Source organism: Jaculus jaculus, chromosome 2 (genome assembly GCF_020740685.1).
Source record: "Jaculus jaculus isolate mJacJac1 chromosome 2, mJacJac1.mat.Y.cur, whole genome shotgun sequence".
NCBI classification, from domain to species: Eukaryota; Metazoa; Chordata; class Mammalia; order Rodentia; family Dipodidae; genus Jaculus; species Jaculus jaculus.
This window is the reverse complement of record NC_059103.1, coordinates 57120619-57136061: the sequence shown is the minus strand read 5'-3', so window position 1 is coordinate 57136061 and position 15443 is coordinate 57120619. Positions and strand designations below refer to the sequence as shown.

Here is a 15443-nt window from a genome sequence, read left to right as displayed (position 1 = left end):
TGGCATCCAGTCTTTTTGCCTGGGTGTTTGTACTTAAAAATTGACAGCTGCTGGCTGCTTTGTAAAGTGGAGTCTTCTAGGATAAAGCATAGCCTGAAGCCACTGTTCCACCTGATATATAATCTGGGATAATTTAGAGCAGCCTCATCTCTACAGTGAAAAGGGGCACACGACGGGGCAGGAACAAAGATGGCAGTAGATTATGACCAGTGTACATTGTATATGTATGGTGGTTGTCAATACAATGTTTAAAAATGCACCTCTAGGGCTGGAGAGATGGCTTAGGGGTTAAGTGCTTGCCTGTGAAGCCTAAGGACCCAAGTTCAAGGCTCAGTTCCCCAGGACCCACATAAGCCAGATGCACAAGAAAGTGCATGCACCTGCAGTTCGTTTGCAGTGGCTGGAGGCCCTGGTGCATCTATTCTCTCTCTCTCTGCCTCTTTCTCTCTCATCTTTCTGTTGCTCTGAAATAAATAAATAAAAATAAAAAAAATTTAATGCACCTCTATTTTTCAGTGTGTGTGTTCATGTTCCTGTGTATGTAGGGTGTGTATATGTGTGTGTGTGTGTGTGTATGAGTGTGTGTGTGTGTGTGTGTGTGTGTGTGTATGTGTGTTTTTCACCATCCTGGGTCAGAAATGGAACCTTCCAGAACGCCTGCTGCCATGCAAAAGTGAGTGGATGATCGCCTTGGAGTCCTAAGACTTGTGATTTCAGTGAGAAAAAGGGTTCAGGAATGGCAGAAAATTTGGGAACTATGGCATCTGCCTGGAGTCAGGCAAGGGTAAGGTCAGAGCACACAGGTGAAGTCCTTCCCTGGACTGGAGGTCAGGGATGATGCCCATGGCTGGTAAAGGGATCCCCTCCTTCCACTTCCCCATAACTATGGGCTAAGCACCCTGGAGGGAGGGAGATACATTTTCCCCCCACTGAGCTCTTGGAACAGAGAAATGTAGAGATGAGCCATGTGTGAAATTGTCTAGGCCCTGGGAGTTCTCTGTGGGACAGTGATCCAAAGCAAATACTAGCCTCTGGGCTCATTTAGCTCAGAGATGGGAAGATAACTTAGTAGAGCCTTTCTTCCCACGCCTGTTAGCCTGACAAGGCTTTTTGTTCTGGCTGGAGCAAGGGTTCTGATAGAGTTATCAGGTCATTTCCATCCTCTGGCTTTGTGGAGCCACAGCACCAGGAGGAATTGCCTCTGGCGCCACCAGCAGGGTACTGGGCAGTGTTAACACTGCCGCACATGCTCCTTGTGGAGAGACTCTTGGTATCTTCTGGGAAGGGACTGGCATGTGGTTGCTTTGAGCATTTGGGTACAGTTCTTTTTCCTAGAGTTCTGACTGAGTGGGTTCCATGCTATGCACACCTTGTCACACCTTGGCATCCTGTTCCTTGTGACTCGGGGGAGCTCCTCTGCAGTTCATGACTCTCGTCCCATCGTGGCAGGCTGGCAACACTGCTTCCGGGCCATGCTTGGCAGTCTGGGGGGAACTGGATGTGTGGGTGTGTCATTTTAGCCAAAGGAAAGGTACCTAAGATTAAAGTAGAATTGCTTCCTGATTATTTATATTTGACAATCTGGTTTTCAAAAGGCTCAGATAAAACAGTTGGGCTTGATTAAAAATGCAGTTTTGGAACCTGCCTTTCAGACACAAAGTGGCCATTGCATTCATGACCTCATAGTGGGCTGATTCCTACATAATATGAGGGCAACTAGTGACATTAAAATAGAAGAGGACCTAGTTGGAAAGAAAAGGGGGTTCAGAGTAAGGGGCACACAAGGGGGAGCAAAAGACTGCAGTGGGAGGAGTTTATGATCAGTGTACATTGTATATGTATGGTGGTTGTCAATAAAAATGTTTTAAAACGCACCTCTATATTTTAATGTTTGTGTTCATGTTCCTGTGTATGTAGGGTGTATGTGTGTGTGGCCTCAGGAATGCCATCCATATTTTGAGACTGGCTTTCTCGTTGGTTTGAAGCTTACGAAGCAGGCTAGATTTGCTGACCAGTGAGGCCCAGGGACTTTCTTGTCTCCACCTCCCCAGTGCTGAGATTACATGCATCTGCCACCATACCTTGCATTTTTTATTTGGTTTCTTGTGATCGAACTCAGATCCTCTTGTGAGGCAAGCAGTTTACCAACTGAGTTGTGTCCCTAGCCCCTAAAAATATCTCTTATCTGGGCTGGAGAGATGGCTTAGCGGTTAAGCGCTTGCCTGTGAAGCCTAAGGACCCCGGTTCGAGGCTCGGTTCCCCAGGTCCCACGTTAGCCAGATGCATAAAGGGGCGCACGTTTCTGGAGTTCGTTTGCAGTGGCTGGAAGCCCTGGCGCACCCATTCTCTCTCTCCCTCTATCTGTCTTTCTCTCTGTGTCTGTTGCTCTCAAATAAATAAATAAAATTTAAAAAAAAAGTAAATAAATAATGGATAAAAAAGTATTTAAAAAAATATCTCTTATCTAGAACTCACTCTATAGCCCCAGGCTGGTGTCAAGTCACAGTGATCTACCTCAGTCCCTAGTGAGCGGGGGCTAAAGGTGTGCGCCATCACTCCTGGCTTAAATGTATTTCCATCGGAGTTTTCTGCTTAGTGGAGTCGTAAAGTTAAGAGTGGTGACCTGAGAGTACTTAGGGGCTCAGGAGACTAACAGGACACTACTCTTTGCTGCTGATGGTTGAGGCTTCTGTAGTGCTTACCTAATCTGCTTGCTGGAGGATTTGATGGGGGTATGAAGAGGAACTGTAGCCTAGCTGGGCACAAGGCTGTTCAGAGGAGCTGGGACAGGAGTATTCTCCATCTCATGCTCTGCCAGGCCTGCTCCACATCCATGTATAGCCTGGATCTTCTACCTTTCACTCTGCCAGGTCCAGAGATGCTAGGACAGATGCGTAGGCCCATTCCCGGGTTTGATGAACCAAGAACCCTGTGGGAGAGAGCTGCTGCAAGTGTCCAGCCTGTTCCGCTCACTCTTGCTGCCACCTGAAGGTGGCAGGGAAGGCAGCCTCCTCAAGGTTGGGGTAAATGGCAGGCCGGTGTCGTGGGGATTGCAACTGCCAACAGAGTAGGGCCTTCTCATGTCCTTACTGGTAGAGGGCTGTCGTTTGTGGCTTTACTCCCCATGGAAACCCTTAGCTGCATCTTCTGCCCCCAGGAGCCCTCGGAGAGCGGGTCACAGGAGTGTATGATGCATAGATGCTTCAGCCAGCAGAAGACACACGTGTGGCTTGGGAACAGTGTGGTTGGGCTCCATGTTTATAGAGTCACAGCAGAATACAGATAAAAGAAAATGGCTTTAGCCCTGTAACTCTGGCCATGGGGAACTATACTCCATATCTGAGTCTTGAGGATATGGCCCTATATCTGGGTTATAGAGAACTGTGTCTTACATTTGGGGAACGGCTTTCTACAGCCTGGTCACAGCTAGCTGCACCCTGCGTACAGGTTACAGGAATTAGCCGATGCTACTTATCTCTCCCTTTCACTACCACACATCCAACTTTCCTGGAGGTAGTGTTTTGGGAAAAGATGTAATTGTGCATGAAGAGGGTGTCCTTGCTGTCTTGCAAGTTGATGCTCAGGGTACTGGACTATGCTTAAGCATGGAAACATGAAGTAATTAGTCACATTGCATCTGTAGTCAGGACACAGAGTGATGAACGTAGGTGCACAGCCCACATTCTCCTGTTTACACAGTCTGGGAACCCCGCCCATGGGATGGAGCTACCCACAGTCAGGGTGAATCTTCACACCTTAACCTAATGTGGAATACACTCCACAGACCTGAAATTCACTCTGTATTCTCAGGGTGGCCTCGAACTTACAGTGATCCTCCTACCTCTGCCTCCTCAGTGCTGGGATTAAAGGTGTGCACCACCACGCCCAGCTGTTTGTTTATAAAAAAATATTTTTATTTGTTTATTTGCAAGCAAAGAAAAAGAGAATGGATGTGGGCTGCTACCCACTACAAAACTCCAGATATTTGGACCACTTTTTGTATCTGGCTTTACATGGCTACCGGGGAATTGAACTTAGGTCATTAGCCTTTGCAGGCAAGTGCTAAGCCATTTCTATAGCCCTGATACCATTGCTTTTGAATATGTAGTATGCCTTAGTCCTGGGCTACTGTAGCACAATACCATAAACTGAGTGGCTTGTACACAACAGAAATTCACTTCTCATAGTTCTGGAGGCTGGAAGACCAAAGCCAAAGTTCTTTGCAGTTTCCTTGTCTGATGAGGACCTGTAATCTGATTCATGTCCTCAAATGATGGAAGGGTGAAGCAACTCTGGGACCTCTAAGTCCCATGGTGAAGAAGTGAGCTCATGACTTAATCTCCCCCAAAGGCCCTATTCTAATACCATTACACTGGGGGTTAGGGTTCAGCATAAGAATTTTGGAGTGAAAAATGCCCAGTACATAGCAGGGAGGAGTTTAGGAAGTGCTAGGAGCTAGGGTGGGCTGAACTACTAGAAATACGGTATGAAGGACTAGAACACATACCTCCCTCTAGGGACAGCTGGCACTGGGACTAATGTGTCTTTTTTCAAACATATTTTATCTATTTATATATGAAAGAGAAAAAGAGGTGTGTGCACACACACAGAGAAAGAGAGAGAGAGTATGGACCCACCAGGACCTTCTGCTACTGTAAACAAACTCCAGGAGTTTGTTCCACTTTGTGCATCTGGCTTTATCTGTGTACTGGGGAATTGAACACGAGCCATCAGCCTTTGCAGGCAAGTGCCTTTAGCTGCTGAGCCATCTCTTAAGTCTTAATGTGTGTTTTGAAGGTGGTTGTCCCAAATTTAGAATTATTTTAAAAAGATGCTTAAAAGGAAATCTCACTTTAAAATGTTGGTTGAGATTTTTGTATGTGTAAGTATTGTAGTCAGGTCAACATTGCTGGCAGAAATCACCTGACCAAGAGTAGCTTTTGGGGGGGGAAGGGGGGTTATTTTGGCTTACATATTCAAGGGGAAGCTCCACAATGGCAGGGGAAAACGATGATATGAGCAGAGGGTGGAAGTTACCCTCTGGCCACTGTAAAGTGGACAGTAGCAACAGGAATGTGTGCCAAACACTGGCATGAGAAAACTGGCTAAAATACCCATAAACCCGCCCCCACAATGCTCTGCCTCCAGGTGGTGTTAATTCCCAAATCTCCATCAGCTGGGAACCTAGCATTCAGAACACCTAAGTTTATGGGGACACCTGAATCAAACCACCACCGTCAGTGTGCTTGTTTGTGTGTGCACGTGAGCATTTGTGCACATGTGTTCACATGGGTGTGGAAGCCAGAGGACTAACTTAGGTGTCATTCCTCTCAGGTGCCTTCCACCTTTTTTCAGACAGGGTTGCTCATTAGCTTGAAGCTTTCCAAGTATGCTAGACAGGCTGGCCAGTGAGTCCCAGATTCACCTGTCTCTGCCTCTCCAGTGCTGGCATTACAGGCATGTGTTGTTATGCCTTTATCACACCTGAATTTTAAAGAATATTTTATTTTTATTTATTTATTTATTAAAGAGAGAGAAATTGGGCACACCACAGCCTCTAGCCACTGCAAATGAACTCCAGACAAATGTGCCACCATGTGCATCTGATTTATGTGGGCTCTGGGGAATCGAACTTGGGTTCTTAGACTTCGCAGGCAAGTGCCTTAACCACTAAGCAATCTCTCCAGTCTATGCCTGAATTTTTTTTATATGGGCCTTATACTTATGAGGCATACACTTTGCTCACTGAACTGTCTCCACTCTAGTCATCTCTCAGTCCCTGATTGAGATTTTTAAAAACCATCATGGATGGGGACCCAAACCATGAACAAAAACCCCTCATGTTGGCAGGATTTGACCTATTAGAGGTTTTCTTGTTGTTGTTGTTATGGGATGGCTCAAGATTTTAAGCTTGTCTTAACAAATTGTTGTTCTTACGAAGTTCATTTGTGAAGGCACATTGTGGAGCTCTTCTTTTAAAGTCATGTTATGTGGTTCCAGATCCTCAACAAACTTCAGCAGTTCATCATGGGCCTTGGCACATTGCCTGCTCATGTTGAGGGGGGTGTTGGGGAGCCATGGGGAGTTTACTAATTCAGACTTAATACTTGAAAGATTCAGAATCCCAGAAAGGCATGTGAAGTCACAGCAGAAATGCCTGCTCCCAGTCACTGCTTTTTAAATCACCGTGTTGGAGGCCAGGTCAAGCTTTCTTGAGCTGGAGTTAGTGGGGTGCGTGGTGAGGTGTTTCTGGGACAGGGGGACATTAGGTGCCAGGACCCAGCAGCAGTGGTCATGTGCCAATCTCTTGATAGAGACTGATGTGGAGAGGGTGGAGAAGGCCAGGAATGGGAGCTAGGACCTCTGGAGAGGATTATGGAAGGGCCCGCTTCTCAGGGGCTGTGACAAGACCATCAACGAGACAGGACCTAGAATCACCTGTGAGGGATTGTCTTGATTAGGGAGGTGCCATTCCATGGGTTGGGTCCTCTGTGGTGTGCCGTTGGTCTGCATGTCCATTTTGGTGCCAACGTGATGCTGTCCTTGTCACTATTGCTGTCGTACAATTCGAGATCAGGTGTTGTGATGCCTCCAGCTGTGTTCTCTCTCCTTCAGATTACTTTGGCTGTTCAGTCTCCTGTGTATCCCTGTGAAGTCTTAGATCATTTTCCCCAGCTCTGCGAGGAGCAACATTGACTCCTTCCTGTTCTTTTTGACATTGACATAGAGTTTCATGTAGCCCAAGATGATCCGTGAGCCTATCAAGCATGTCCTTGAACTCTTGACCTCTTGCCCTACCTCCCAAATATTGGGATCACAGGAATGCTCCACTATGCTGGGCTTTCCCAGTTCATTTCTGATACTTGCTGCAGGCTCTTTGCACATGAGAGGTCTGTGCCACCTTCTGCCATGGCCCTCAGTCAGTAGGTCTGAAGGGTGGCACTGAAACCTGGGGAAGAAGGCATGGATGAATAGAGGGGCTGTTGGGACAGGAGTGTCTGGAGTGTGCCCGCAGCTGAGCCTCTCACTCCTGGAGTGGGTCTGTGCCCCAGGCCTGACGCCCAGCCATTGTATTTCTCATTCTGCTCTATACAAGCTGAGTGACTTCAGGCAGCTTTTCTTAGTTTCTGAGTTCTTACTTGCCATGTGAGGGAATCTTACCAGCCATGTGAGTGAACTTCTCCTGGCCCAGCTGATTTCCATCCTTCCCTCCAGTCCTCCACTTTCAGTATGTCTTAACTTCATGTCCCTAGCTATTCCCAGATGGAACCTCACTCACTGCTCTGGCCTAATGGAGACTGTGCTGCAGGCCATGATCTTATACTGATTGTCATTCTGAGAACTTTGGTGGGATTACCTGTGCATTCTGACCACTCCCCATTTGTAGAGCCTATTTAACTGGGAGATTGACACCTAGTATGGTGGTTTTGTTCAGGTGTCCTTCATAAACTAACTTGTCCTGAATGCTAGGTTCCCAGCTTATGGCAGTTTGGGAATTGAAGCCTTCTGGAGGCAGTGTATTATTGGGGGCAGACTTGTGGTTATTATAGCCAGCTTCCTCTTGCCAGTGTTTGGCACACTCTTCTGTTGCTGTTGTCCATCTGATGTTGGCCAAGAGGTGATGTCCATCCCCTGCTTATGCCATCATTTTCTCCTGCCATCATGGAGCTTCCCTTTGAGTCTGTAAGCCAAAATAAACCATTCCTTCCCCCCGCCCCCAACCACCACAAGCTGCTCTTGGTTGGGTGTTTTCTTCCAGCAATGTGAACCTGACTGTAACACCTACTACTAACTAACTTCATGACACTAATGGATGAATCCCTGAGCTCCTTCTAGAACATAGGTAATACAGTGGACATTCAAGAAGCTTCATGTCTCATTGTCCTCTGTGCCGTGTTCCCTGGTGTTGGTTCTGTTGGTGATTCATGGTTAATTGCCCTGAGCTTAGAAAGGACCAGCGCTCTTCAGGGTACAATCTAGGGTTTTAGTTCTGGTGGCAAAACAGTCACCGATGCTCCTTCTGAGATTGGCTTTCCAAGTTCTTGTTCAGTAGTTGTTCCATTTGTGGTTTTCCCAGAACTTTCTAGAACTCACTTTTGTTCCTTTTTCATGCCAACTTCAGGAAGGAAATTTGAGATACTCATTGTCCGCTGGGGAAGTAGATCCACGGTTGACTGAGGGTGGGCTCCAGATGGCCTGGTCATTAGAAAGTGGGCTGGGCACAGTGATCCATGGTCCTCGGCCATGCAGCTCCCCTTCCTGCTCATCACCCAGTGGAGGTGGGTGAGGCTTGGGAGCCTCAGAGAAGAGTGAGGACAACTCTTTGAAGTACTCTTGATTTTTTTTTTTTTTGAAGTTTAGAACAATGTTTGTTTTTTTTTTCAGTTGGATTTTCTTTGGAAATATTTATTATGATTTTAATGATTCTGTCAGCTGAGTAGTACCTAACTCTTTGATGATGAGGATGGAGGACCCTTCTCACTCCTGTCACCTAGGTCTGTCTCCCAAGAAGTATGCAAACCTGTCTATTTATTTTACATTCATGGATTTGAGCACTTAACTTTTTAAAACCTTGTGTATATGTAGTGTGTGTATTGACTCATGTGCCATGGTGTGTTATGTGGAGATCAGGAAAATTTTGAGATGTCTTTGTTCTACCTTCTTTGAGACAGAATCTCTTGCTGCTACAAATGAGCTGCTAGACTTCAACTAACATCAGACCAGCTTCAGATCCTCCTGGCTCTACCTCACAGTGTCATAGGCACTTTTGATCACAGATAAATCTGCCACTTGGCATTAGGCTTGATGTGGGTGCTGAGGCATTGAGCTCAGGCCTGCAGGCTTTGCCAGCAAGCACCTTTTACCACTGACCCATCTCCCCAGGCCTTGAACACTTTGTTGTTGTTGAGGTGGGGTCTCCCTCTAGTCCAAGCTGAACTGGAATTCACTATGTAGTCTCAGGGTGGCCTCAAACTCACAGTGATCCATCTACCTACCTCTGCCTCCCAGAGTGCTGGGATTAAAGGCATGACCACGCCTGGCTCCTTGAGCACATTATAACTGGGGCATTTAGTCTATTCACAAATTTCCAGCAGTGACAGGTAAGCCTAGGATTGGAGGGGAAATGCAGAAGCACCGAGCAACTGCTGTGGTGAGCGTGCACACACTAGCATGTGTATTCCTGTATCTACTCACATGTGTGCACATGTATAAATACACATTCATATGGTTTCACTTTCCTATGGTTACTAAAGGACAGCTGTTGTTGAGCCTCATCTGGCTTCCCCTGGAGAGCTTGCTAAAACATACTCTTCACTCCCCTACCTGGTTTTCCACTCTGTATGCGAGTGTGATCTAGAACTTGCTTTTCTGAGAGTTCCCAGGTAAGAACACTGCAGAAAACTTGTTAGGAGCCAACTTCTTCCTGTAGCTCTTTAGAAAGAGTTCATTGTGGAGAAAAGCAGCTCTGTATGGTGCCTAAATGCCTTTAACTTGGGACTCATCTTTGAAAGGACAGTTGGTTTCTCTTTGGGTGTTCCAAGGTTGTCTCTGGATTGGAGAACAGAGGCCTCTACCATCTGCATTTTCCTTTTCTTTCTTTTTAAAAAAGGTTTTATTTATTTATATTTGCATGTAGAGAGAGAGAGAGAGAGAGAGAGAGAGAGAGAGAGAGAGAGAGACAGAAAAAGAGGGAGATAGAGACAGAAAGAAAGAATAATCATACTGACTATTGCTACTGCAAATGAACTGCTGCATATGCTACTTTGTGCATCTGCCTTTACATGAGTGTTGGAGACTCAAACCCAGGCTGTCAGGCTTTACAAGCAAGTACCTTTAACCACTGAGCAGTCTCCCCAGCCCTGCCCTTTCCTTTCTATGCAGGATAACAGTGCCTGAGGCCACCCCTGTTCAGTACACCCTCTTAAGTACTGTGGTCATTAGATAGAAGATTAAAATAGAAAGATATGTGTGAGGTGATTACTGGGAATGTCAATGATTTCTTCTCTGTGGGTAATTTATGTATCTTACTTTCAAAGTTATGCCTCTCCTATGTTCCATATGTTGCAAGGTCCATGTAGTGAGCTTTTCATCTTGGCTACTCCATTTCACAGTTCTAGAATTGCAGTTTGGTTCTTTGTGGTTGTTTCACTTCATAGTTAAGAGTCTCCCTTCATTGCAGAGTGGACTGTGTTTGGCCTTAGTACGTCTGGCTGTCAGTCTAGGGATAAGGAGTTCTGTTTGCTTATACACTGGTTGTGAAGTAGCCCCTGAACGTGGGCCAGCCATGTCTAGCAGGGGTGTGGTGTGACTGAGGTGTATGATGTACTATTATGTTCTCTAGTAGTCACGCTAAGAAACAAGGACAACAAGCATCTTTCTTATCTTTTTTATTTTTTTTTTTTTGAGGTAGGGTCTCATTGTAGCCCAGGCTGACCTGGGACTCACTCTGTGGTTGCAGGCTAGCCTGGAGCTCATAATGATCCCCCTACCTCAGCCTACTGAGTGCTGGGGTTAAAGGCGTGTGCCACCATGCCCAGCCAGTTTTCTTATCTGACTTGGCTTGTCGAACATGTTCACATTGCAGCATGTGGCTAAACCCCAGCCATCTCAGCACTACCACCAGCCAGGGGCTCGGAGCCAGCATTTCTGTCCCAGGGCTGGGAAGTGTGGTGATCCCAACTGAAGGCTGCAGCAGAGCTCCTGGGCTGAAAGTTGGTCGGTAGCTTTCCCAGCATTCTCCGGGGCTCCATCTCAAGTCACCACCCTGTGCCCTCGGCAGTTGCTTTCTAGCTTTTGTGGGGTTCTGTTCACCATCTCTTCACTCTCATTGGAGCTGAGTATTGGTGGGGAGTAGGAGTTCAACACAATGCTAACAAGGGGAAGGGTGCAGGTTGGAGATTGGAATGAGGCTGGGACAGCAAGGGGTAGAGGACAGAGGCTGAATGAGAAACAGCATTGACCGGCCCTTCCCCTGCTCGAGAACTTGGACCTAAGCAGTGCCAGGAAAGAACCGCATTTCCTTTGTTGCCTCCTCAGCTCAGCAGTTCATTTTAGTGACTCCCATGTGTTCTGTGAAGCTACTTTGAATAAAGTAAATCACCAACATCTGTTGAATCAGCTCAAAATAACTAGATTCCTTGAGAGACTGTAAATGGTTAGGAGTTCCAAAGATGCGCAGCAGAAGCACCCACTTAGGACCGGTCATGACTTGGGGTTCCTGTGTTCCTGTCCTGGGGCTCTAGCAGAGTGCTACACGCAGGGTGGTGAAAGGACCTCATCTCCAATCACAGGCATTGGGGTTGGGCCTCACAGGGGGGCATTTTGGGAAGACACAGTTGAACCCATATTAATCACCACTGTATTAAGAAGAAGGAGTTAGTGTAATCTTCTAAGGTGATCCGATAAAGACAGGGGCTTCTGTTTATTTCTCAGTGACTTTCATGCATGCAAATTCATTTTTTATTGAGTTGAGGATGAGCTTTGCAAAGAGGATGATGAAGCTGCCTGCAAGTGGTCACCTCCTACTTAACTGCAGGCCTTTCTCCTTACTCCGTTCTCCTCTTGGGCTTGTTACCCATGGTTGTAGCCTCCCCACACTTACTCTGTGGATCTCAACTCCTGCTCTGCCAATGGGAAGTCAGTTCTGTCCTCTGAGGGCTTGCTAGGTCTATGCCCTACCTTAGGGGGAATGAGAAACAGATTTTTTAAGGCTAACCTGGAACTCACTCTGTAGCCCACACTGGCCTCTAACTCATGGCAGTCCTTCTTCCCTTGCCTCCTGGGATTATAGGTGGGAGCCACCACCCCCAGCTGAGAAATAGTTTTAACAGTACACACAGAGTGAGGTTGCAGCCTGCATGCAGACTTGCCTGATCCGCCTGCTGCATCGGCTTTGGGCTTTGGGATATGTAGGAATTCACAAGATTTTTAATTTTTTTTTTTTTTTTTTTTTTTTTTAGGTAAGATCTCTCTTTAGCTCAGGTTGACATGGAATTCATGATGTAGTCTTGAACTCACAATTACCCACCTACCTCCACCTCCTTAAATGCTGGGATTGGAGGACACCTGGCTTCATTCGATTTTTATCTCCCCATACTCACTGTTTAAACAGATTCCTTAAAGTGACATGGTCCGCCATTCAGATAAATACTCATATACTCATTGGCTTTTTCAGTTAAGGCCTTGTCCATTGAAGCTATTTGTGTGCGAAGCACAGGAGCTGGGAAAACTGCATTTCTTGCCTCTCAAAACATATTTCATCTCTTTGCAGAGACCTTCGGTTCAACAGAATCAGAGAGATCCAGCCTGGAGCATTCAGACGCCTGAGGAACTTGAATACACTGTAAGTAAGATTTGATTGTTAGCCAGTAGGACAGAAAGGGTAAAAGAAAGAAAAAGAAATCTTGTACCATTTACTTGAAGAAATGAGTCAAGTTCTCTGATCATCTTCTGACGATTTCAGTGAATGGGAATGAGTGTGTGGTGGGGGGCGGGGGCTAGAATGGGGCATTGAAAGCCAGCAAGGCAGAGACCTGCCCATCCTGAGTGTGTGTCCGTTGGGGTTAGTAGAGCCAGCACATTGGCTTTCTGTGGACTCCTGGCTTGCTCCAGCATCACACCTTCTCTTACTGGCCAGATTTGCTTCTGTGCATGACTTTGTCTCCACCCCCCTCTCCCCCCGCAAGCATGTCCTGAGCTCAGTCTAGCTACGGATAGGGCTTTGGGACCACTCAGCCACACCACAGAGCTTAGACATCCCAGGGGGACACATAGTAACAGCAAACTCCAAGCTCTTGAGAGTACCTTGAGCATGGTGAAAAGCCACTCCTGGGTGCTGGGCTGTGGGGGAAAGGAACTACTCGGGTCCTCACAGGGCAGGGTGGGAGATGGTTCCATCCATCGAGGCCATCGAGTCCTTACCTGTCGGAATGAGTGCACTGCCTCGGGGATGTGGTGGGCCACTCCTATAATTCCATAATTTTGTCAGGTTGGCCATCAGCGTAGTTAATGTACCATGAAGATAGCAGGATAAAAAAGCATGACCTTGTGTCTCTAATGCATAGGAAAGTAAAAAATATGGAGTAGGGTAGAGAGAGATCTGGGAATCATGGGATTAAACTGCAGCTGGCATTTACTGACTCTGCCAGGTCTGCAGTTCTGCCATTTGTGATACTCCAAAGGCTACAGAAATGGTTTTCCTTAGAACAGTTTAGATGTGTTTTCAAAACTTGTGTTGAAATATTTTTTCACAGGCTTCTTAACAATAACCAGATCAAGAAAATACCAAGTGGTGCGTTTGAAGACCTGGAAAACTTAAAATATCTGTAAGTTCATGACCAGTTCTTTACCCCATAAGCTGGTTCCCTATGTACTTAGAATATTTAAGTGTAGAACCATTATGTTTCCCATTTATCAGTTATTGTAAAAACACACCATCCCAAGAGTCTTTAGTTTCAAAAGGTGAGTGAAATTTTGGCTGGGATTTTAAAATGAGTTGTCATCTTGCATAGGGGAGTCATCTGAATGAAGTTCACCTAACCACCCCTGACAGCCGTGGTCTGGGTGATGAGAGCATTATGAGGTGGGAGGTTCAGGCAGTCAGACTCCCACAGTGAGCTTCGATACACACCACCTACTGGGATATGTGCATAGAGATGTATTTTGCACATACAAGCCTTCTTGTTTTCCACCTTTAGGTGGAGTATAAGGTGTAACTTCTTCTTTTGAAATGTCATTAATTTCTGTGAAGTTAGCTGCTTCTTGTTCTTATCTTGTTGACTTTTATATTTAACAATTCACTTGAATTAATTTGTTATCATTTTAAACATCTCTTGCTTGTTGGATCAGTTTTGTAGTTTAGAAAATAGTCACCCTTCAAGGGGCTGGAGAGATGGCTTAGTGGTTAAGGCAATTGCTTGCAAAGCCAAAGGACCCATGTTTGATTTCCCCAGGACTCACATGAAGCCAGATGCACAAGGGAGTGCATGTGTCTGGAGTTCATTTGCAGGGGCTAGTGGCCCTGGTATGCCCATTCTCTCTCTTTCTCTCTCTGTCTCTGTCTCTTTCTCTCTCAAATAAATAAATTATTTTTTAAAAGATGGTCTGCCTTCACAATACAAGCAAAATAAATTGGGTGGGTATGGAGGTAAATATTTGTAATCCTAGCACTTGGGAAGATGAGACAGGAGGATTATTATGAGTTCCATGGTTCCATTAAAATAAAACATAGAAAGGATGGAAAAGAAAAGAAAGCACTAGAAAACATTAAGAAAATGAGTTCCTTCTAAAGTACTGGCTTAGTTACCATGCAGTACACTTAACTGTAAAAGAGGATTGAGTGAAACGCTGGGATTACATAGATTGCATCCTAGGTGAGGCAGGTTAGAAGCTCTTATCATGTGCATGTAGCATTTTTTTCTTCTTCTTCTTAGGACTTAGATAATGTTCCAAAGCCAGCCATTTTATCACTTATTGTTGTTGGAAAATCATGCTCTACTGAATCTTTTAAGTTAAGCTAGTTTTTTTTTTTTTTTTCTTTTTTTTTCCCTCCAAGGTAGGGTTTCATTCTAGCTCAGACCGACCTGGAAATCACTATGTGGTCTCAGGGTGGCTTCAAACTCATGGCGATCCTCCTACCTCTCTGTCTCCTGATTGCTGGGATTGAAGGCGTGCACCACCATGCTTGGCTTAAGCTAGTTTTTAAAACAATCATTTTGTCAGTGTGAATTCAGGTTGGAACTCTTGTTTTGCTTTTAGACTTTAGCGGTTTCTCATTACAGACTACTATAACTGTATATTAAAATGAATTTTCCTCTGTGAAACCATTGAGCTTCTCCCTGCTTCTTTGGCTTGGAATGTTGATTTTTAATGCTGTATGAACATTACTAAGCATTGTTGCTGACTTTTTAGAACAAGGGACAGTACAGGCCTTTGAGTTCTCCTGTGAGCTCTTGTTTGTTTGCCTTCCTGCTGCTGCTGTTATTTTAAGTGCTGTCCAATTTCCACCAGGGAGCTCTGGTTTCCTGGAAAGTAGGTGCAGTTAGCTGATGGCCAGCATTGGGCTGCATGCATGTGTCTGTATTTTTAAGTGTCTCTGTGCTTCATTTTATTTTTGTTCTTTTGCTATTGGTTTTAAATAACTGCAGATCACCTTGTGTATTCTGAGAACACTGTCAGTATGAGGTGGCTTAGGACACTGCTTCTTACAACGTCCCTTACGCAGTAGCTGCTGGCCCTGTCCCTTGGCTGCTAACCCTCTAGCCGTGCTTTTACATCTCCCCTTCCCCCTTGGGGAGGTGGTGGCCGCAAGTGCTGGGACGCAGTCATGGCAGTAGGTCTCAGAGATGGATCACTCTGGGAGATGGGTGGATTGCTGTCCTCCTTTGAGCCAGCAGCATGCAGGTGCCAGCTTCTGGTTTCTGGTTCTAGTTCTCTAGATGTCA

General features: G+C 45.8%; 1 protein-coding gene across 1 annotated transcript in view; it reads left to right on the top strand.

The window, feature by feature from the left end:
* Pxdn (peroxidasin) overlaps positions 1-15443 on the top strand; it is a 105720-nt gene that overhangs the window by 39907 nt on the left and 50370 nt on the right. Inside the window, exons 2-3 of the mRNA XM_004656870.2 lie at positions 12272-12343; positions 13254-13325. Of these exons, the coding sequence (XP_004656927.1) occupies positions 12272-12343; positions 13254-13325 (144 nt within the window). The remainder of the gene's footprint in view (positions 1-12271; positions 12344-13253; positions 13326-15443) is intronic.